Source organism: Artemia sp. Qi Xiang Cuo, chromosome 7 (genome assembly GCF_049724085.1).
Source record: "Artemia sp. Qi Xiang Cuo chromosome 7, ASM4972408v1, whole genome shotgun sequence".
Classification (NCBI taxonomy): Eukaryota; Metazoa; Arthropoda; class Branchiopoda; order Anostraca; family Artemiidae; genus Artemia; species Artemia sp. Qi Xiang Cuo.
The window spans coordinates 65,367,731-65,393,111 of record NC_142800.1 but is presented as its reverse complement, the minus strand read 5'-3'; the positions used below and the strand labels follow the sequence as shown (position 1 = coordinate 65,393,111).

Sequence of the window (25,381 nt, the reverse complement as noted above, 5' to 3'; positions counted from 1 at the left end):
TTAAAAGAAACAGCTGTTTAAACAGTTGTTTTTTGAACTAAAACAGCTGTTTTCTGTTTTTTACAAGAAACAGAGCAGAAACGGGTCTTCAATTTTTGATTGACCTGTTCTGCTTCCGTTCTGTTTCATTCAAGCACTGTTTATTTTTTCTGCTTCTTCCAAAAAACAGAACAGTGCCAATGCCTAGCCAAAACGGAAAGGTTGTCTAAAGCTCTTAAAAACAAGAATGTAATCCATGACAATCACAAGGGTCAACTTAGGACCTTGTCACGCCAATAGGCAAACACAATATTTACGGCCTGTTAGGTAAAACATATAGAAGGAAGAATACAAGGGAGATTCGATCCCTTGTTCAAAATATTAAATTGGAGATGATATCCCGTATTCTTAAAGGAAGGACCACAATCAGGACGCTTCTTGGATTTTCCTATTCCTGGGTTTCCTTTCTTAAATTTTGTATTTTTATTGCATTCAAGTCCTTTTTTTATCTCAGTAAATTCTCGTGCAAAATGATTTGAGATAGCTTTGACAATAGTATAGCTACTTTTCGGATCACTTTGCCCTGACCAGTTTTCAAAGCAAGGATTGTAAAATTTTATTTTTGACATTAGCCCTAATTATTGCTTTTACTGGAATCTCGTGTTGCTTTATATTCGCTATAGCTTAAATATCCATCCCTGTCAGCGTCATCTTCTTCAAGAACACTGTCAATCATCCCTGTAATTAGAAAACAAAATTAATGATATTGTGCTACAGTACAAAAAAAACGGTAAAACAAATGTTGGTGGTTTGGTACCTAGGTCGGGTCTCTTTGAATCTAAAGTTGGTTCATTCATCAGCTTGCTAATTCAGGTACCCAAGAAATTTGAAGCTGTCTAAGGTCGGGTCTGCCTATTGTTAATTTGGTAATTGGCGTTTCCCTCTTGGAAAATTCCCCTTGGAAACTTTTCCCGCAAATCCCCCCTCCCGGAAAATGTCCCCCGGAATACTCCCCCTGTAAAATCCTCTCCGCAGCAGAATCCCACCAAGTGGAAATTCTCCGCTAAAATTGTCCATTCCCGAATATTCCTTCCCCCACGTTCTCCATGGATAATTTCGAATGCACATTAGAAAGGAAACCAAAAGTTCTACTCATCTGTTTAAGTCAGAGGCAACGCTATAAGCGTTGCCTAAAGTAAAGAGCCATAAAGTAAAGAGCCATTGCAAAGCTTCATTGCAATATTTTTTCTTCTTATTTCCTAAAGGCACTTGATATGAAAGGGTTGGTCTTATAAAATTTGGAGGGGGCTCCTTTGATTGCAAATTAAAAAGGGCTAGTCCTCTTTTTAAGAGTCAAAAAGTGAGTGGGAGTGACCAGCCTCCTGTACGTCCTTTTCCCCCAAATACATCCGATAAAATTTTTGAGATAACCATTTTGTTAAAATATCAGTCCAAAGGTTAAATATCCATGCCTCCAGGGTTGAAAACCACCCTTCCAGCCTCCGAGGCAAGGGCTGTAAGCTATGCAAGTTGCCCATTGTTAAGACAAATTAAAAAAAAATTTCCAAAAAAATGTTTTGCAAAGAAAAGTAAACGACTTTGTCAAATAAGTTTGTCAAAGTTTAGTCAAAGAAATAAAAACCTCTAATAGTATAGCTCAAAACGACCAGGAATTAAATAAATAACAATAGCAAACAAACATGCAATAGGTAGTAACATAAATGAATAAGCAAATCTTAAAACAAATAAAACCTAAATTTAATATGCAAATGAAGCTTAAAATGAACAAAAAATATTTTACTATTAAAGAATAAATAAAACCCAAAACGAACAGAAATTAAATAAACAATCACATCAAACAAACATACAACAACTACTTATATAAATGAATAAATAAATTTTAAACGAGTATGAGAGCTTTCTTTCAGATCTTTCACTGCGGGTTGTCAGCGACGGGTTTATTTCCCGAGAATACTCAGTGAAAGCAGGGGTTCCTCATATCAATGTCTTGGTACCTAGACTCTTCCTTATTCACATAGATGACATGTCAGACAACCTTGCAAGCCCTCTGCATCTTTTTGCTGGTGATACCACGACCCACTAAGCCATCCCAAAACACGATGAACCAGCAAAGACCCACATCTGAATATGGATGCCCGCTATATGATGGTGCCCCAGAAACGCTATTAGTTCCACTCCAAAACATCCAGAATTGGGCGAACAGAGGATGCTACTAATCTGCACATGACTCGCCCCAACCTCTAAATGAAAGGTTTGATGATAGCGTCGATGGCTGTTTTCTGCAAGCTTAAAAATACGCCTCCCTCAAACGAGCTCTCTCGTATTGTTCCCCCCTTTTGTCCATCCGACAAGGCAGACGTGAAGGCACACAGCAGTAGAATGGCCTTATTGAGTCCGACGAGTACCACGTGGTTTATGGTTTTCTCAGTGAGAATGAAAAAACAGGAATTTTCTCACTTGAAAAACCAGGAATATTCTCACATTGATGGTTGTTTTCATGGATGGTTATGTGTGTTGGTCGATTTATTTGATGTTTTTCTCGGATGTCAACATCAAATTATGGATGTTTAATGGTTTTTGTCAGTGAGAATTTAAAAAACAGGAACTTTGTCACATTTATGGATGTCAACAGCAATTCATGTCTGTTATATGGTTTTCTCAGTGAGAATGAAAAAACAGGAATTTTCTCACTTGAAAAACCATGAATTTTGTCACATTTAGGGTTGTTTTCTTGGATGGTTATGTGTGTTGGTCGATTTATTTGATGTTTTTCTCGGATGTCAACATCAATTCATGGATGTTCTATGGTTTTTGTCAGTGAGAATTTGAAAAACAGGAACTTTGTCACATTTATGGATGTCAACAGCAATTCATGTCTGTTTTATGGTTTTCTCAGTGAGAATGAAAAAACAGGAATTTTCTCACTTGGATTTACATAATCGCTAGGGGAAATTATTGATTCACGAGGGGGAATTAAGAAACAAACATGGCTTCTTTGATCTTTAGGTGAACCTAGCCTGTAAACTCGATTTACATAATCGCTAGGGGAAATTATTGATTCACGAGTGGGGGAATTAAGAAACATTATGGTTTCTTTAATCTTTAGGCCTGAAGGATTTATTTATTATTGGTGTTTTGGACAAGTGCATGCTAGGGGTGAATGTCAAGGTGTCCTGGAATAGGAAACAGTTAGATCACATGCATCCTTCTCAGCCAATCAGCGAGTCGGATACATCCTCCTTCTCAGCCAATCAGAGGGCTGGTTACATATGATTTCCCCGTTACATAACAATTCGCCCTTGAGATTTCATATATAACGGGCATGCAACGTGATTAAATTATCAGAAAGTTCCAGAGCACAATGGATAGAACACACGAAATTATTGATGAACTTGAAGCCTTGGCAGCCACAATTAGCACTGTACGTTCTGTTTTCATTTTTTATTTTCAAAATAAAATTGTTTTCCGTGGTTACCCTCTACTCTCTTCGGGTAATCCCCCCCCCCGAGACCAACGTCCCGATCTGATGTTTATACTCGTTATAAAGTGTAATTTACGCTCTTTTTTGGGTTCGTAAACCCCATCCTTCCTTCCCCCGCTGTTTACGACCTTAATTCTAGCAAAAAGAAATAATTTTCTTTCGTTAAATTTATGCAATTTTAAGTGTCTATATCCTAGCTAAAAGCCACCATTGACTTCCATCACTGTTGTTATTAACCTAAACTGGTTTTGACATAATGCTCTACGCGAGGTTAAAATTAGCTGTCACCCCTTTTACTAGGTTTTTACGAACGCGGCAGCCAAAGTCAAAAGGACCTGTTTCTCCGTCAAAATTAAATAAAAAAAATATTTTCTTTTACCCTCGAAACCTAACCCCCCCCCCCACCATTGTTTTACAATCCCAAATTCTCGCAAAAAGAAATAATTTTCTTTCGTTAAATTTATGCAATTTTAAGTGTCTATATCCTAGCTAAAAGCGATGACTTCCGTCACTGTTGTTATTAACCCGCTCTGGTTTGACACAAGGCTCTCCGGTGCGAGGCCTATAATTAGCTGTCACCCTTTCCCCTCTGTGTTTACGAACGCAGCAGCCAAAGTCAAAAGGAACTGTTTCTCCGTCAAAATTAAAACACTTTGAGGCAATTGTAATAATTAGGCGCAGACGCAATGTGCTATTTTGGAGAAGAGAAACAGATTATTTTCAAGCTTTCTTTCGATAAAGTTTCTTTTTTAGTCCCGAGAGGGGAGCGTGAATCCAGGATTTTTTTCTGGGGAGGGGGTTAGCACTTTTAATAGTGACAAAATAGAAAAGATAATTGTTTCTTACCTTAATTGCTTCTTCGTCACTTAGTGATTTTATATATAACATTTGAATATAAGGTAGTAAGATATGGCTTTCACTTGAATAAAGCACCTGATTACCTCAATGAGAGGGTAGACTTAGGGTGGGTTAATTTTCCTAAATTTAGGGGGAGAGAATATGGGTTTTTTGCTTTACTAAAATGCGATACTTTTCTAAACAAAATTGTAGTTAATAACTTTCTTTCTGTAAAAAAGGGGCAAATTATTTAGATACTAACTTTTCCCCTTCTTTTTAAGGCAAATTGTGAAGAATGCCAATCGCCAACACCCGCTAAGAAAGCGAGGGTTAATAACGCCACGGGCCAGAGAAGCATCGCGGGGAGCGACGCGGGCCCCGAGAAGCGTCACGGGGATGCGCTGTGGCTCCGAAAAGCGCCGAAAAAAGGGGGGGGGGAGTTAGGGGGAGTTAGGGGGGGGGAGTTAGCACGTTTAATAGGGACAAAATAGAAATGAAAAGAGAATTGTTTCGTACTTCAGTCTCTAACCATTTCTCTTCGAAATTTAGCGATTTTAGCTATAACAATTTTCCTAAATTTAGGGGAGGGGGCGTGAATCCATGATTTTTGTTGGAGAGGGGGTTAGCACTTTTAATAGTGAAAAAATAGAAATGAAATTTGATTTAAACACTTTTTTTTTCAGATATAATAACTTTTGGTTTGATTGGAACAGAATAAATTGTTAAGACTTATTCCGCAACTGGCATTATATTCGAAGCAGCTTTCTTACTCCTAGACAATCAACAACGTGACATTCATTGCTATAAATGTAATATCAGATACAATATGTATAAGTACTAGAAAAACATATGGAGTCCAAGACTAAATTTTAAAAATCAAAATGAATTTTATTCTAAGATCTTACGACCAAATAATGAAAGTAGCTATGAAGTCAAACATGTTAAAGATAAAATTCACAAAATATTCAGTTTTTTCGACGTTATAAATGTAAACTTGAAGGGACTCGTGCAACCTAACAAACTATTACTATAAAAATTTTATAAAAACATATCATTATTAAAATTATAATACTTAAAATTTGAGAAATACCTGCATTCAGTCCATGAAACATAATATGAAGTTAGATATTTTGCTCAATGGATACCGGAAAAGATACCTAAAATGGAAAAATGCATCAGATATCCAAAGTCCTAAACTTGCTCCTCCTAATATAAAATGGATTAAGCTTCTTTTTTTTAAATATGTCATTATTTTTTTTCAAATGTTTTAAATATGTTCAAGCAATAAATATATTAAGAATAAGCCGTTTTTATTACTTATAATATTCAATAGCAAGGAAAATTAGAATTTCAGATTCAACATAACAGGGAACACACTTTCAAGTTCAGCATGTTGGAGAACCCTAAATAGTCACCCCTAAAAAGGTAAGTTAACCCTAAAAGGTTAAAGAATTTTTCTGAAACTATCTTAAGCCTGATGCGTTTTTATTATTTAGAATAGTCCTTCGCCACGAAAATTAGACTTTCAAATTAAAAATGCCAGGGACAACACATTCAAGTTCAGAATGTTGGAGAACCAAAAAGAGTTAACCCTAAAAAGGTAAGTTAACAATAGAAGGTTAAAGAATTTTTCTGAAATTATCTTAATCATGAGACGTGTTTAGTCTTTATAATATTCCATAGCCACCAAAATTATACTTTCATATTAAACATTCCCTGGAACACACATTCAATTTAATCATTTTGGAGAACCCTAAATAGTCACCCCTAAAAAGGTAAGTTAACCCTAAAAGGTTAAAGAATTTTTCTGAAATTATCTTAAGCCTGAGACGTTTTTATTCTTTAGAATAGTACATAGCCACGAAAATTATAATTTCAAATTAAAAAATCCCGGGAACACACATTCAAGTTAAACATGTTGGAGAAACCTAAATATTAATACATAAAAATGTAAGTTAACCCTAAAAGGTTAAATAATTTTTCTGAAATTACACTTTCAGATCCAGTATGTCAGGGAACACACTTTCATGTTCAGCCTGTAGGAGAACCCTAAATGCTCACCCCCAAAAAGGTAAGTTAACAATAAATGTAAAAAGCAGTCATCTTTGTATGCAAATTGTAAACTATATCTGGAAAAGTGAGTAAAAGGCAGTCTATTTTATTGTTAAAAATCACACCACAAGAAAAAATGTTCAATGTACATTTTTTTAATGCGATCTTTTGCATGCAAGTAGATATTTTTGAAGAGTTTATACTAGCTATGGCTAAGTTTGATAAAGACTATCTATTTTCGTGAGAAAACACAAAAACTCAGAAAAAATGTTAAATTTTCATTTAGTACATACGCACTTGGTCTGAAATGACTATATTTCTTCAGAGTTTCGACTAGCTAGGGCTAATTTTGCTAAATACAAGCTATTTTCTTGAAAAATCACACAAAATCAGAAAAAAATGTTCAATGTTCCTCTAGTACCTATGCAATGAGGCTTAAATGAATATATCTATGCATAGTTTCAACTATCTATGGATAAGTTTGATAAATACATGCGATTTTCTTGTGAAAACACAAAATCATATCAAATGTTCAATTTCCCGTTATGACCCATTCTATCATACTAATAAGGAAGATATCTATGCAGAGTTTCAGTTATATATGACCACGTTTGATAAAGCCAATCTATATTCATAAGAAAACACACAAAATCAGAAAAAAATTTAAATGTTCCTTTAGTACCTTCTCAATTAGACTAAAAAATAAGATATATATATAGAGTTTAAAATATGTATGGATAATTTTGATAAAGACAAGCTTTTTTCTTATGAAAACACAAAAACTCAGAAAAAATGATCAATTTTCACATAGGACCCACACAAATACACTAAAATTTAAGATATTTATTTATATTTTCATCTGTCTATTGCTAAGTGTTATAAAGAAAATATATTTTCTTGAGAAAACACACAAAATAATAAAATATTTTCATTTATAATGTAGTAAATACTTACTTATACTCAAATTGAAGTTATCTATTCAGAGTTTCAACTATCTATGGTTAAGATTTATAACGAAAAGCTCTATTCTTGAGAAAACACACAAAATCAGAAAAAATGTACAATGTTCCTAAAGTACATACACAATTAGACTAAAAATGAAGATATTTATGCAGAGTTTCAACTAGCTATGGCTAATTTTGCTAAAGACAAGCTATTTTCTTGCGAAAACCCACAAACTCAGAAAAATGTTCAATGTCCCCTTAGTACCTACACAATTAGACTAAAAATGAAGATATTTATACAGAGTTTCAACTAGCTATGGCTAAGTTTGCTAAAGACAAGCTATTTTCGGGTGAAAACACACAAAATCAAAAAATTTTCAATATTGCTTTAGTACCAACGCAATTAGGCTGAAATGAAGATATTTATACAGAGTTTCAAATAGCTATGCCTAAGTTTGATAATGAAAAGCTATTTTCTTAAGAAAACACACAAAATAAGAAAAAAATGTTAAATGTTCTTCTCGTACATACGCAATTCTACTAAAAATGAATATATTTAAGCATATTTTATAGTAGCTATTTCTATTTTTTATAAATACAATATGTTTTCTTTCTAAAACACAATAAATCAGAAAAAATGTTAAATTTTCCATTAGTACCATCACAAATAGGATAAAAATTAATATATCTATGCAGTGTTTCAACTATCTTTGGCTAAGTTTGCTAAACACAAGATATTTTCTTTCGAAAAAACACAAAATCCGACAAAATGTTAAATGTTCCTTTAGTACAAGCTCAATTAGTATAAAAATGAGGTTATTTATGCAGAGTTACAACTATCTATGGTTAAGTTTACTAAAGACAAGCTATTTTCGTGCGAAACCCCACAAAAAAAGAAGTAAAATGTTAAATGTACACCAATTACCTACACAGTTAGGCTCAAAATAAGGATATTTATTAAGACTTTCAACTATCTCTGGTTAATTTTCTAATGACAAGCTTTTTTCTTGCGAAAACACACAAAATCAGAAAAATATGTTCAATGTTCCTTTAGTACATACGCAATTAGGCTGAAATGAAGATATTTATGCAGAGTTTCAACTATCTATGGCTAAGTTTGCTAAAGACAAGCTATTTTCTCACGAAAACACTCAAAATCAGAAAAAATGTTCAATTTTCCTTTATTACCTAAACACTTTTGATAAATTTAATATATTTATGCAGAGTTGCAACTATCTATGGCTTAGTTTGCTAAATACAAGCTAATTACGTGCGAAAACAAAAAAAACAAGAAAAAAAAAATTTTCAATGTTAAGCGATTAAATATGAATTTATTAGTAAAGGAAGATATATATTCAGAGTTTCAACTAACTTTGGCTAAGTTTGCTAAAGACAATCTATTTTCTTGCAAAAACAAACAAACTCATAAAATATATTGTTAGGTTAGGTTATGCTAGATTAGGTTAGGTTAGCTTCCGTACGTACGCAGAGCGGTTAGGTTAGGTTTGATTAAGTTTGGTTAGGTTAAGGTAGGGTAGGTTAGATTAAGTTTGGTTAGGTTCTGTGTGGTTATGAGAGTTTATATTAAGTTAGTTTAGGAGACGTTAGGTTAGGAGTGTATCGCATCCTTACGCGCGCTTCCTTAGGATACCAAAGCCAAACCTAACTTAGCCTAACTTAATCTAACCTAATCTAACCTAACTTAACCTAACTTAATATAACCTAACCTAACTTAACCCAACCTAACTTAATCCAACCTAACCTAACTTAACCTATATGCGCGCGTACGTAGGCTAACTTAACCTAACCTAACTTAACCTAACCTAACAATTTTTTTTCTGATTTTGTGTGTTTTCGCAAGAAAATAGCGTGTCTTTACGAAAATTAGCCATAGATAGTTGAAACTCTTCATATATATATTCATTTTTAGCCTAATTGCGTAGGTACTAGAGGATCAATGAACATTTTTTTTTTCTGAGTTTGTGTGTTTTCGCGAGAAAATATCTTGTCTTTATCAAACTTATACCAAGCTAGTTGAAACTCTGCATAAATATATTCATTTAAGCCTAATTGCGTAGGTACTAAAGGAACATTGAAAATTATTTCTGAGTGTATATGTTTTCGCATAAAAATAGCTTGTCTTTAGAAAACTTAGTCATAGCTAGTTGAAACTCTTCAAACATATCTTCAATTCCGGATAAATGCTTAGGTAATACGGTAAATTTGAAAATTTTTTTCTGATTTTTTGTGTTTTCGCTCGAAAATAGCTTGTAATTAGCAAACTTAACCCTAGATATTTGAAATTCTTAATAAATAAGCTCATTTTTAGCTTCAGTGAGTATGTACTAAAGGAACAAATAACATTTTTTCTTAGTTCGTGTTTTTTCGCACGAAAACATCTTGTCATTATAATACTTAGCCATAGATAGTTGTAAGTCTGCATACACAACCTCATTTTTATACTAATTGTGATGGTAATAAAGGAAAATTGAACATTTTTTCGGATTTTGTGGGTTTTCGCACGAAAATATCTTGTGTTTATCAAACTTAGACATTGATAGTTTAAACTCTGCATAAATATCTTCATTTTTAGTATAATTGTGAGGTTACTATAGGAACATTGAACATTTTTTTTGATTTTGTGTGTTTTCGCACGAAAATAGCTTGTCTTTAGCAAACTTAGCCATAGATAGTTGAAACTCTTCATAGATATCTTCATTTGGAGTCTTAGTGCGTAGGTACTCAATGAGCATTTAAAATTTTTTTCTGATTGTGTGTGTTTTTTAAATAAAATATCTTGTAATTAGCAAACTTAACCATATATAGTTAAAACTCTGTATAAATATCTTCATTTAAGACTAAATGAATAGGTACTAAATCAACATTTAACATTTTTTTGATTTTGTGTGTTTTCGCACGAAAATAGCTTGTCTTTATCAAACTTAGCCATAGCTAGTTGAAACTCTATATAAATATCTTCATTTTTAGTCTAATTCCGTAGGTACTAAAGGAACATTGAACATTTTTATGATTTTGTGGGTTTTCGCAAGAAAATAGCTTGTCTTTAGCAAACATATCCATATCTATTCCAAACTCTGCATAAATATCTTCATTTTTAGTATACTTTTGTAGGTACTATATGAATATTGAAAATTTTTTCTGATTTTGTGGGTTTTCTCAAGAATATAGCTTGTCTTTATCAATCTTAGCCATAGCTAGTTGAAACTCTGCATAGATATCTTCATTTTTAGTCTAATTGAGTTGTTACTTAAGGAACAGTGATAATTTTTTCTGATTTTGTGTGTTTTATCAAGAAAATAGCTAGTCTTTAGCAAACTTAGCCATAGCTAGTTGAAACTCTTCATAAATATCTTCATTTTGAGTCTAATTGAGTAGGTACTCAAGGAACATTTATCATTTTTTCTGATTTTGTGTGTTTTCATAAGAAAATAGCTTGTCGTTAGAAAACTTAGCCATAGCTAGTTGAAACTCTGCATAAATATCTTAATTTTTAGTCTAATTGCGTAGGTACTAAAGGAACATTGAACATTTTTTCTTATTTTTTGTGTTTTCATAAGAAAATAGATTATCTTTATCAAACTTAGCCATATATAGTTGAAAATCTATATAGATATATTAATTTTTAGTATAATAGTTTAGGTAATAAATGAACATTGAAAATTTTTTTATTATGTTGTGTGTTTTCGCAAGAAAATAGCTTGTGTTTAGAAAAATTAGACATATATAGCTGAAAATCTGGATAGATATATTCCTTTATAGTATAAATCAGTAGGTAATAAAGGAACATTGTTCATTTTTTCTGATTTTGTGTGTTATCTCAAGAAAATTTCTTGTCTTTATAAATCTTAGACAAAGATAGATTAAAATCTGCAAAGATATCTTCATTTAAGCCTAATTGCGTAGGTACTAAAGGAACATTGAACATATTTTACTGATTTTGTGTGTTTTCGCAAGAAAATAGCTTGTCTTTAGAAAACTTATCCATATCTACTTGAAAATCTGTATAAATATCTTCATTTAATCCCAATTTCGTCGGTACTAAGTTAACATTGAAAATTTTGTCTGAGTTTGTGGTATTTGGCAAGAAAATAGATCGTTTGTATAAAACTTAAACATAGCTTGTTAAAGGTCTTTATAAATATCTTCATTTAAGACTAAATTAGTAGTTAATAAATGAAGATTGAAAGTTTCTTCCGATGTTATGTGTTTTCATAAGATAATAGATTGCCTTTAACAAATTTATTCTTAGCTAGTTGAAACTCTACATAAATATATAAATTCTTTAACATTAGAGGGTTAACTTACCTTTTTATGGATGAGAATTTAGGGTTATCCTAAATACTGAACCTGAATTTGTGTTTCCTGAAATACTGGATCAGAAAGTGTAATTTCAGGCAAATTCTTTAACCTTTTAGAGTTAGCTGGCCTTTTTAGGGATTACTATTTTGGGTTCTCAGACATGTTTAACTAGAATGTGTGTTCTCTGGATTTTTTTCTATTAAATTCTCATTTGCGTCGCGTCGTAATATTCCAAATAATGAAAACTTCTCAGTCTTAGGATAATTCATTACACATTCTTTAACCTTTTAAGTGTTAACTTACCTTTTCCGTGTTGAGTATTTTGGGTTCTCCAACATTCTTAAATTTAATGTGTGTTCCCTGGATTTTTTAATCTTAAATTATAATTTTCGTTGCGATGGACTATTATAAATAAAAAAAACGTCTCAGGCTTAAGATAATTTAAGAAAAATTCTTTAACCTTTTAGAGTTAACTTACCTTTTTATGGATAACTATTTAGGGTTCTCCAACATGCTGAACTTGAAAGTGTGTTCCCTGGCATGTTGAATCTGTAAGTCTAATTTTCGTGGCGAAGGACTATTCTAAAGAATAAAAATGTCTCAGCCTTAAGATAATTTCAGAAAAATTCTTTAACCATTTTGTGTTAACTTAACAATGTAGGGTTTAGTATTTATGGTTCTCCGACATGCTTAACTTGAAAGTGTGGTCCCTGTTAGTTTTTATCTGAAAGTCTAATATTCATTGTGATGGACTATTCTAAATAATAAAAACGTTTGAATATTAAGATATTCATTGATTAAGCATAATTAAAACATTTGAAAAAAAATAATGACATATTTAAAAAAAAGAAGCTTACACAATTTGATAAGATTAGTAGAATGTTTTTGACGGTGGATCTCTTATGCATTTTTCCAACCGAAATATAGTGTCCGGTATCCCTTGATTGAATTATTTAAATTCATCTTCCATACCATAGACTGAATGCAGGTCTTTCTCTCATTTGACGTCTTCTAAATTGAATAATGCTATGTTCTTATCACATTTTTCTAGTAAGAGTTTATTAGTTGGCACGTTTCCCTTAACATAAACAGCTTGCACACCGAAAAAACTACATATTTCCTGAATTTCCTCTTGTACATGTTTTATTTTATAGCCATTTTCATTATTTGGTCTTAAGATTTTAGTGTAAAATCTATTTCGATTTATAAAATTTAGTGTTTGATTCCATCGTTTTTTCATGTAATTATATATACTGTATATGATATTTCATTTAGAGCAATTAATTTCTATTCGTTTATTGTATATGAGTAAGAAGTCTGCTTTGAATATAATGCCAGTTGTGGAATATTTCAGACCAATATATTCTGTTTCAATCACACCAAACATTATTATATATAAAAAAAAGTGTTTGAATTAAATTTCATGTCTATTTTGTCACTTTTAAAAGTGCTAACCCCCTCCCCAAGAAAAATCATAGATTCACGCCCCCTATCCTATATTTAGGAAACTTGTTATAGCTAAAATCGCTAAATTTCGAAGAGAAATGGTTAGACACTGAAGTAAGAAACAATTATCTTTTCATTTCTATTTTGTCACTATTAAAATTGCTCACTCCCCCCCCCTAATATTTTTTTTTTCGGCGCTTTTAGGATCCACAACGCCACCCCGTGACGCGTCTCGGGGCCCGCAACGCTTACCCCGATCCGGCTCGGGCCCGTAGCGCTATTAACCCTCGCTTTCTTAGCGGGTGTTGGCGATTGGCATTCTTCACAATTTGCCTTAAAAAGAAGAGAAAAAATTAGTATCTAAATAATTTGCCCCTTTTTTACAGAAAGAAAGTTATTAACTACGATTTTGTTTAGAAAACTGTTGCATTTAGTAAAGCGAAAAACCCATATTCTCTCCCCCTAAATTTAGGAAAATTAACCAACCCTAAGTCTACCCACTCATTGAGTTAATCATGTGTTTTATTAAAGCGAAAGTCATGTCTTACTACCTTTTATTAAAATGTTATAGCTAAAATCACTAAATGATGAAGAAGCAATTAAGGTAAGAAACAATTATCTTTTCTATTTTGTCACTATTAAAAGTGCTAACCCCCTCCCCAGCAAAAAATCCTGGATTCACGCTCCCCTCCCGGGAATATAAAAGAAACTTTATCAAAAGAAAGCTTGAAAATAATCTGTTTCTCTTCTGCAAAATAGCGCATTGCGTCTGCGCCTAATTAGTACAATTTCCTCAAAGTGTTTTAATTTTGACGGAGAAACAGTTCGTTTTGACTTTGGCTGCTGCGTTCATAAACACAGAGGGGAACGGGTGACAGCTAATTATAGGCCTCGCACCGGAGAGCCTTGTGTCAAACCAGAGCGGGTTAATAACAACAGGGACGGAAGTCAATGGTCGCTTTTAGCTAGGATATATAACACTTAAAATTGCATAAATTTAACGAAAATATAATTATTTCTTTTTGCTAGAATTTGGGATTGTAAAACAATGGGGGGGGGGGTTAGGTTTTGAGGGTAAAAGAAAATATAGTATGGATTTAATTTGGACGGAGAAATAGTGCCTGGTGAGGGGGGCCGCTGCGGTCGTAAACACATACGAAAAGGTGTGATATCTAATTTTAACCTCGCGTACAGCATTATGGAAAAACCAGTTTAGGTTAATAACAACAGTGATGGAAGTCAATGGTGGCTTTTAGCTAGAATATAGAACACTTAAAATTGCACAAATTTAACTAAAGAAAATTATTTCTTTTTTCTAGAATTATGGTCGTAAATAGAGGGGGAAGGAAGGATGGGGTTTACGTAACGAAAAAAGAGCATATTTTACAATTTTTATCGAGTATAAACAGCAGATAGGGACGTTTGTATAGGGGGGGGGTTTACCCGAATATAGTAGAGGGTGACCACGGAAAACAATTTTATTTTGAAAATAAAAATGAAAACAGAACTTACATTGCTTATTGTGGCGGCCAAGGCTTCAAGTTCATCAATAATTTATGGTGTTCTATCCATTGTGTTCTGGAACTTTCTGATAATTTAATCATGTTGCATGTCCGTTATATACGAAATCTCAAGGGTGAATTGTTATGTAACGGGGAAATCATATGTAACCAGTCCTCTGATTGGCTGAGAAGGAGGATGTATCCGACTCGCTGATTGGCTGAGAAGGATGCATGTGATCTAACTGTTTCCTATTCCAGGACACCTTGACATTCATCCCTAGCATGCACTTGTCCAAAACAACAATAATAAATAAATCCCTCAGGCCTAAAGATTAAAGAAACCATAATGTTTCTTAATTCCCCCACTCGTGAATCAATAATTTCCCCTAGTGATTATGTAAATCGAGTTTACAGGCTAGGTTCACCTAAAGATCAAAGAAGCCATGTTTGTTTCTTAATTCCCCCCTCGAGAATCAATAATTTCCCCTAGCGATTATGTAAATCCAAGTGAGAAAATTCCTGTTTTTTCATTCTCACTGAAAAAACCATATAACAGACATGAATTGCTGTTGACATCCATAAATGTGACAAAGTTCCTGTTTTTCAAATTCTCACTGACAAAAACCATTGAACATCCATAATTTGATGTTGACATCCGAGAAAAACATCAAATAAATCGACCAACACACATAACCATCCATGAAAACAACCATCAATGTGAGAATATTCCTGGTTTTTTAAGTGAGAAAATTCCTGTTTTTTCATTCTCACTGAGAAAACCATATAACAGACATGAATTGCTGTTGACATCCATAAATGTGACAAAGTTCCTGTTTTTCAAATTCTCACTGACAAAAACCATTGAACATCCATAATTTGATGTTGACATCCGAGAAAAACATCAAATAAATCGACCAACACACATAACCATCCATGAAAACAACCATCAATGTGAGAATATTCCTGGTTTTTCAAGTGAGAAAATTCCTGTTTTTTCATTCTCACTGAGAAAACCATAAACCACGTGGTACTCGTCGGACTCAATAAGGCCATTCTACTCACAGCTCGGTCCAATTATCTATACTGCATTTTTTTTAGATGCAGGGAAAACAAAAGACGTTAGCACGATATGATGGAGAAGGAATGTTCATCGTTGGGTAATGGCGACTTAATGGTTTGACGAGTTTATAACGTATTAGTAAGCGAAGTTATCAAAAAGTACTTTATTAGAGGGAATTATTTGTTAACCCCCTAACAAGGGCAGCCGTAAAAATTTTTCTAAGGTGGCCTGAACTAAAAAAAAATATTCTTGGAGGGGGGGGGGGGGGTAAAAGTGAGAAGGAAAATTTTTTAAGGTATTTTTTCCTGAAAAGTATCTTATTTCCCAGAACATTTGTAAATTTCTAGAGGGTAGCCGAAAACGATTGATGTGTCCATTCCGGATATACTTCGGAATATTCTTAGCTGTCAATAAGAAATATCTGAAAGATTCTTTGGAATTTGAGCAGTAACTTCGTACAAAAAAGATAGAGTTGTCCAAATATGAAGAGTTGTCCATGACTCTATTAAAAAGTTTCAGCCATTTCTTCGTATAATCCCATGTTTTCGTTCAAGTTGATTGTGTTTTGTTTATTTTGGTCTTTTTTTTTTCCTTTTGTAATTAATTACTCCACTCTTGTCATGTTGTTTATAATGGCTTAAAAATAAATTATTATAATCATTATATTTTTTCCACACTTTTAAATTATTGAATATTTCTTAGAATATTAGCTATACAAAATTTTTTTGGAAAACTTTTTTTTATCATATTGTTAAAGTCATAAATACTAGCATAGATTAGAATTGTAATTATTATGATGGCTCGTACTTACTAACGTAAACTTGCATATTAGCGTTGTTAATCCTCCTAATTTCCTCAAGTTTGCGGTTCTTTTCTTCCTCTGTATCATGTGGTTTAAAATCTGGCTCAGGAAGTATGTGGCTAATTGCTGAATAAAGCTCCAGTCCATCAAGTTTCAGATTTCCATCGTAGTCGTGTAATCTAAAAAGTGAGAGATCTAAGGGATTTTTTATGTGTTCTTAGCCGTATCAAATTTGAAGCAGATTACAAACTAATTATTATAACTAATTATATACTAATATAATTATCTAACGTTATAAACTAATTGTTCTAGTAAAACAGTAGATGGTGAGTATTGGGGCTCATTCTTCTTCATTGTTCATCAGACAGTCTTTTTTTTAGTTTTTTTTTTTTTGTACTTTGACAGGAAGAACCAAGTAATTTTATTTCGGGGACAGATAAAATTAAAGAGATTCAAGGAATTGTATCGTATGTCTTAAGCTCGAAAGATTATTCCGTGCAAAACAAGTTTAACAATTGCCACTAGTCTTATACGAAATAAGTAAATGTTTAAAAAGAAAATACAAAAAAAGAAACAAAATAAAAAGAAATAAATAAAAAAAGAAAATATATACAAAAGCACTAGTGTATGCGTGAAAATCACTATCTATGCAGCTATCTAAAGAAATTACAAGGTATGCATTTAAATTAGCTAAGCTAATTTTAATGCCCCACTTTCTCTTTCATCTTAGAGCACATTTTTCATTATCCTGTTATGGCAAATAAATTACCTTGTGGCAAATAAATTTTAGAATATCTGGAAAGATTCTATCACCACACCCATAATATTCATCTCCTAAACAAGCCAATTTCTTGAAACAAACCAGAAAATGAGGCTATCTCACCTTTCAATTCCACTGTAACCTATCTTTTGAGGCTTTTAATTTATCGCCTTTATTTCTTGAATTTAATAGTCCGCTCTAGTTTAAACATATAAGACATTTCGATCATCATTTCGATAATTAATTTAAATCGTCAAATTCCTACTTCTGTCAAACCTGGCAACAAGGATTAGCATTAAAATCCTAAGACAATCTTCTCATCATTCCCTCCCTCCCAAAAAATGGAACAATACGACCTGTCAATAAAACAGTTAATCTGGAAAATCCCAAAAAGTTTTCTTTGAAAATTTTCGTAGAAATCTCTGTTCCGGTAAACAGAAACATTCATACAGATATGGCTTTGAATATGATGATTTAACGCCTAACGGTCTTTTTAACCCAAAAGATATAGTGTGTTATAAAAGCTGATGGACCCCCTCCCTCTAGCCTTTGAATTAAAAAAAAAATCCGATTCCGTAGTTTAGTTCCTTGAATAAATGCTCAAAGAATATGCCCAATTTCTGAATTTTTTATTTGTTTTAACATATTTAATTGCCATAGTGGAGCCTGAATAGCTCCACTATTTGTCTTAAGCTTAACATCGAGGAATCCACTAATATATTCAATATCAGCCAACAGGCTTAAGAAGCAAATCCCGTGATGTAGCTTTACTATCGAAGAAAAAAAGAGAAGCTCTGACTTCCTGGGAGTATTAGTAAATTCTTATCTTACCAATATTTTATTATACTATAATATAATATTACATTATATTATGTGCATTATGCTATAATATATAATACAAAGTTTGGATATAAAAGTGAAAAGGCTAAATAGCATTGACTGAAAAGTCTATAAGTTTAAACAGAAGAAGAGACTTATTTTCTATCAATTTCTATCCCCAAAGCTAATGGCTTCACCCCTCATCCCCATATTTAAAATTAGTCCCTTGACCATTACCTATTTCAATATATTCAATTTCAATATATTTCAATATATTCAATATATTCAATATCAGCCAACAGGCTTAAGAAGCGAATCCCGTGATGTAGCTTTACTAACGAAGAAAAAAAGAGAAGCTCTGACTTCCTGGTAGTATTAGTAAATTCTTATCTTACCAATATTTTATTATACTATAATATAATATTACATTATATTATGTGCATTATGCTATAATATATAATACAAAGTTTGGATATAAAAGTGAAAAGGCTAAATAGCATTGACTGAAAAGTCTATAAGTATAAACAGAAGAAGAGACTTATTTTCTATCAATTTCTATCCCCAAAGCTACTGGCTTCACCCCTCATCCCCATATTTAAAATTAGTCCCTTGACCATTACCTATTTCAATGTACTAACTCCATCTGTTGTTTTCCAGTCAACACAGAAATTATAAATTCAAGTGACAGATTCAAAATTTAAGGTGAATTGATGAGTATTGTTCTTCTTTTTTTAATAGTTTGTTTTGCCCAAGAATCGTAAGGAGCCTTAGAATTAATTAAATAACTGAATAAAAGCTGATAGCTGGTTATTGAAGTATCTCAGGGCATTGTAGCATTATATTTGAAATTACCGAAAAAAGGGTGTGACCTACTACTCCAAGTCAACAACAAAATAGAATAAGCTCAAATCCCACTATAAAGAGCAAAATTTCAACATAATGTCGACAGTCCATTGACTTTGTAATACTAATGCAGCAGATAGTTCCATACATAGAATCCAAGGGCTAGTATAAGATATTTACATTGTAGTAAACTGTCACCGACCGACACTAATCTTTGGGAAGGAGAAAAAAGAAGATGGTTAATTAGTCTTGACTGAAAAGTCCATAAGCTTAAGCAGAAGAAGAATATTAAAACAAAAATTATTGTCCTTAGGCATTATCTGAAAAATAATAATAATTAGAATTTACACAATTTACTATTATTTGTATTCCCTATTACTTATTTCCGATCTATATACTATCATTATTTAATTTTAGTAGCTTATTAATAGTAAATTAGAAACTAATTCTTGAAACCACTCACTTCTTCTCAGATTATTTTGCAAACAATTTTAACAGTAAGGTAAGATAAGACATGTTTCCAAACAAAAGAAAAAAAATCAAATAAAACTGATGCACTGATCCCCACAAAGACTTCATGGCCTATAAACGGGGGGGGGGAGAATACACTTACTATTTAAATTACAATTTATAAATAGTAAATAAACAAAAATAAGAAAGAGTGAGAAAGGGACAGGGATGTAGGGAGAGAACTGGGGGAAGGGGTTAGGAAAAACAAGGGGGAAAGATTTTAGCATAGTAGTAGTTTTAGGCCTCGTAAGCTTGAAAGGGACAAGGTATACTATAAGAATATAAAACTATAAAATAAAAGGATTTTTATTTTAGATGTAAGAAAATGACGGGGGCAGCCGCCCCTGCCTGCCTAGGTCCAGAACCGCAACTTAAAAGCACGTTGTAAGTTTTAGCAACTTACAAGAGTGTATTCTGATCATTCAGCAAAAACTTAACTGGTAACCAATAACTAGGTAAATCAATCAGAAACTAAAAATTTTTTGTACAAGCCCTTTACAAGGTGCCAAGCAAGTGGTATTCTCAAGTTGAATCAGAACGGGTATTTCATTAATATAAAATGCGACTAAAGGATTAAAATTAGATCTCACTGTTGGAGTAAAGCTTTTGGTCATTTTATTTATCTTAGAAAGTAGCTGAGTTATGTGAATAAACTTCCAGGGATAATTACCCAGCCACAATGGTTCCCTGGGAAGGTAGGCTATTTTGAAGTAGGCTTAGCCTACCTATCTCTACCCATAATTGTCCCAATGAACACTAGTAGAAGTGACCCTAAAGCTCGTGACACCCACCCCTGCTGCCATCTACAATTTAGTCTAACTCTGTCAGTACACCAAATATGGGCATAGAGTCCCTAGGGAGAACACGTGGTTAATGGGGTCAATGACCTAAATTTCCAAAGGTCGATTGCGTAATCAAAGTGTGTCAACAACAACAACATCGACTTTGACATTCGCTGAGAGCGTGCACTTACAACAACAACAACATCGACCTTGGAACACCTGTGCTGTCGACCTCAATTCACCTATCGTGAATCAATAATTCCCCTTAGAAACAACAAATTAATTCCCTTTCTTGACAGATCAATCAACCAATGACATGATCTGTCAGACTTTAAAAATTTTCACCTAGAAACGATTCTCCAGGAATAGATCCAAGTCATTAATGTCGTTGCCTCGGAAACAACTCTTTTGGTCGAACTCCAAAGGATATTAATAACCAAAGGCCATGGAAACAATTCTCCAAGAAACATCTTAGCGATGAATTGTTTTAGCGTGGGAATCAGGTTTCATATTAATTTGAAATGCATTAGCGCAGAGATGCCAAAAAAAGGAAACACACTGAAATTACGTTTAGGAATTATTTGGGCGAAACCGTTTTAGACAGGCTATGGAATTATTTCGGCTAAACACTTAGAGACATTTTAAAAGAAGATTTTTGAAGATATTTTGGAAAAGAATTTGAGGATGAAACTCTGTGGTCGTTATAATACTCAAGTTTTATTTGAACAGTGTTGTGAGGTCCTCTACCCCAACCCCAAAGGGTTCCAATCCCTCTACCCCAACCCCGAAGGAAGCGCTCGGTCCTCAAAGGTCCCCCCAAGCTCCCAAAGGGCCCCCCCGGACCCCAAACGCCCTACTCAGACCCTCAAAGGCCCTCCTCTGGTCCTCAAAGGGCCCCCGGACCCCCAAAGGGCACCCCGGACCCCAGAGGCCCTCCCCCCCGTCCACAAAGGGCCCCCGGACCCCCAAAGGGCACCCCGGACCCCAGAGGTCCTCCCCCCGGTCCTCAAAGGTCCCCCGGGCCCGAGAAGCGCCGCGGGCCCGGAAAGCGCCGCAGGGATGCGCCGCAGGGAGGCACCGCAGGGATGCGCCGCAGGGATGCGCCGCAAAAAAAAGTAAACTAAAAAGTAAAAATTTCGAAATGTTATCCCCCAAACGCCCTCCTCAGACCCCCAAAGGCCCGCCCCTGGGCCTCACAGGTCCCCCCGGGCTCCCAAAGGCCCACCCCCGGTCACCAAACGTCCCCCGGGCTCCCAAAAGACCACTCAATCCTCAAGGGCCCCCGGATCCCCAAACGCCCTCCCTGGGCCCCAAAGGTCCTCCCCCGGTCCCCATACATGCACACAATAACTTACACACTCACACAAACTTACACACACACACAAAAACTTACACACACACACTAAATCTTACACACACACACGATAAAATACACACACACGAAACCAATTACACACACACACACAAAAACTTACACACACACACACACACACACACACAAAAACTACTATAAGCACAAGAGAAATTAAATGCACATAAAAACTTACATGCACACAAAAACTTACACACACACACACACAAAAAAAAAACACACACACACACTCGAAAACACACACACACACAAAAAAACAAACAAAAAAACAAAAAAACAAACAAACAAACACACAAAAACTAAAAAATGAAAAAAAAAAAAATCACACAAACACTCACAAAAACTAACACACACACAAAAACAAAAACAAACAAAACTAACACACAAACACACGAAAACTCACAAACAAACTCAAAAAATTACACAAAAAAAAAATTACACACACAAACAAACACACCTATACACAAAAAAACACAAAAAAATTAAACAAAAAAACAAATAAAAACAAACACACACACACAAACATACACACACACACAAAAAACTTACACCCACACACAAAAGCTTAGACACAAAAAAACTTACACACACACACACAAAACTTAGACCCACACGCAAAAACTTACATGCACACAAAAACTTACATGTACACAAAAACTTACACACACACAAAAACATACACACACTCAAAAAAACTAACACACACACACACAAAAACAAACACACACACACACAAGAAAACTAAAACACACACGCAAAAAATTACACACACACACAAAAAATTATACACACACACACACAAAAACTTACACATGCACACGAAAACTTACACATGCACAAGAAAACTAACAAGCACACAAAAACTTACATGCACACAAAAAATTACACACACACACACACACACAAAACTTACACACACACACACACGATAACATAAACACAAACGCCAACAAACGCACTCACACAAACACTTACACACACACACACACACAAACAAACAATTACACATGAACACAACAAAACTCACACACACACGCACACAAACTCACACACACACACACACACACAAAAACTTACACACGCACGGCTAAAAATGAAGAATTAATACACATTTTCAACTAGCTAAAGGGTAAATGTTTTAAATATGGACCATCCTATTGTGAAAACAAACAAAAGTTAGAAAAAATGCCAAATGTTCCTTTATTTCCTCTGCAATACAAATAAACATGAAGAATTCATACATAGTTTTAACTAGCTAAAGGATAAATGCTTTAAATATGGGCCATTCTATTGCGAAAACACACAAAAGTTAGAAAAAATGCAAAATGTTTATTTATTACATCTGCAATACGGTTAAAAATGAAGAATTCATACACATTTTTAACTAGCTAATGGTCAGTTTTTTAAGTACGAGACATTCTGGTGAGAAAACAAACAAAAGCTATAAATAATTAAATATATAAATGAATTTCCACTTAATTTATTCTTTTTAGTAATACTAAATTATCAATTTAATATTTATAAGTGTAAGTGTTTTAAATATGAGTCACTCTGTTGAGAAAACACACAAAAGTTATAAAAAATACAAAATGTTCCTTTATTACCTCTGCAAAACGGGTAAAAATGAAGAATTCATACACATTTTCAGCTAGCTAAGGGTAAGTGTTTTAAATATGAGCCATTCTGTTGCGAAAACACACAAAAGTTATAAAAAATAAAAGATATTCCTTTATTACCTCTGCAAAACGGGTAAAAATGAAGAATTCATACACATTTTCAACTAGCTAAGGTTGAGTGTTTTAAATATGAGCCATTCTGTTGCGAAAACACACAAAAGTTAGAAAAAATAAAAAATGTTCATTTATTAACTATGAAATTCGGATTAAAATGAAGAATTCATACACATTTTCAACTAGCTAAAGGGTAAATGTTTTATATATGAGCCATTCTATTGCGAAAACACACAAAAGTTAGAAAAAATGCAAAATGTTCATTTATTACCTATGCACTACTCAAAAAAATTAATAATTAATACACATTTTCAACTAGCTAAAGGGTAAATGTTTTAAATATGAGCCATTCTATTGCGAAAAAACACAACATTTAGAGAAAATACAAAATGTTCCTAGAGTATGTATGACATACGTCTCTTAATGATGTTTCCATTTTCAATTTAATCTAGCTAAAGGGTGAGTGTGTTAAAAATTGACCCTTACATTGCAAAAAACACACAAAAGTGAAAGGATAAGCAAAATGTTCCTTTTATGACTCTGCATAATGGCTAAAAATGAAGAATTCATACACATTTTCAACTAGCTAAGGGTAAATGTTTTAAATATGAGCCATTCTATTGCGTAAACACACAAAAGTTAGAAAAAATGCAAAATATTCCTTTATTACCCCTGCAAAACGGGTAAAAATGAATAATACATACACATTTTCAACTATATAAGTGTAAGTCTTTTAAATATGAGACATTCTGTTGAGAAAACACACAAAAGTTAGAAAAAATACAAAATCTTCCTTTATTACCTATTCAATAAGTATAAATATTAAATATTAATTCATATGGTATTATATCTTAGGTTAAGTTTTATAAATATGAGCCATTCTGTTGCGAGAACACACAAATGCTGGAAAAAATTCAAAATTCTTCTTCATTACCCCTACACTAAGGCTAAAAATTAAGAAATCATACAAATATTCAACTAGTTAAGGGTAGGTGTTTTAAATATGAGCTATTCTGTTGCGAAAACCCACAAAAGTTAGAAAAAATACAAAATATTCCTTTATTACCTCTACAAAACGGCTAAAAATGAAGAATTCATACACATTTTGAACTAGCTAAGGGTAAGTTTTTTAAATATGATCCATTCTGTTTATTATAAAAAAAAAAGTAAGAAAAAATACAAAATGTTCATGTATTAAATATTCAAAAAGGCTAAAAATGAAGAATTAAAAAACAATATAAACTAGATAATTGTAAGTTTTTTAAATATTAGCCATTCTGCTGCGAAAACACGCAAAAGTTAAAAAAAATACAAAATATTCCTTTATTACCTCTGTAAAACGGCTAAAAATGAAGAATTCATATACACTTTTTCAACTAGCTAGGTGTAAGTGTTTTAAATATGAGCCATTCTGTTGCGAAAACCGACAAAATTTATAAAAAATGCAAAATGTTCCTTTATTACATCTGCAATACGGCTAAAAATGAATAATTCATACACATTTTCAACTAGCTAAGGGTAAATGTTTTAAATATGAGCCATTCTATTGCGAAAACACACACAAGTTAGAAAAAATACAAAATAATCTTGTATTACATCTGCAATACGGCTAAAAATGAAGAATTCATACACATTTTCAACTAGCTAAGGGTAAGTGTTTTAAATATGAGCCATACAGTTGCGAAAACACACCAAAGTTATAAAAAATACCAAATATTCCTTTATTACCTCCGCTAAACGGCTAAAAATGACGAATTCATACACATTTTCAACTAGCTAAGGTTAAGTTTTTTAAATATGAGCCATTCTGTTGAGAAAACACACAAAAGTTAGAAAAAATAAAAAATATTCCTTTATTACCTCTGCAAAACGGGTAAAAATGAAGAATTCATACACATTTTCAACTAGCTAAGGGTAAGTATTTTAAATATGAGCCATTCTGTTGCGAAAACACACAAAAGTTAGAAAAAATACCAAATAGTCCTTTATTACCTCTGCAATACGGCTAAAAATCAAGAATTGATACACATTTTTTACTAGCTAAGGGTAATTGTTTTATATATGGGCCATTCTGTTGCGGAAAACACACAAAAGTTAGAAAAAATGCAAAATATTCCTTTA

General features: G+C 33.1%; 1 protein-coding gene across 2 annotated transcripts in view; it reads right to left on the bottom strand.

Moving 5' to 3' along the window:
- Positions 1-580: 580 nt before the first annotated feature.
- LOC148950605 (multiple coagulation factor deficiency protein 2 homolog) overlaps positions 581-25,381 on the bottom strand; it is a 47,325-nt gene continuing 22,524 nt past the window's right edge. For both annotated transcript variants that reach the window (XM_089091665.1, XM_089091667.1), the window contains 2 exons: positions 16,454-16,623; positions 581-717 (listed from right to left, as the gene is read on the bottom strand). In XM_089091665.1, coding sequence (XP_088947791.1) covers positions 614-717; positions 16,454-16,623 — 274 coding nt within the window. In that variant the 3' untranslated portion in view covers positions 581-613. The remainder of the gene's footprint in view (positions 718-16,453; positions 16,624-25,381) is intronic.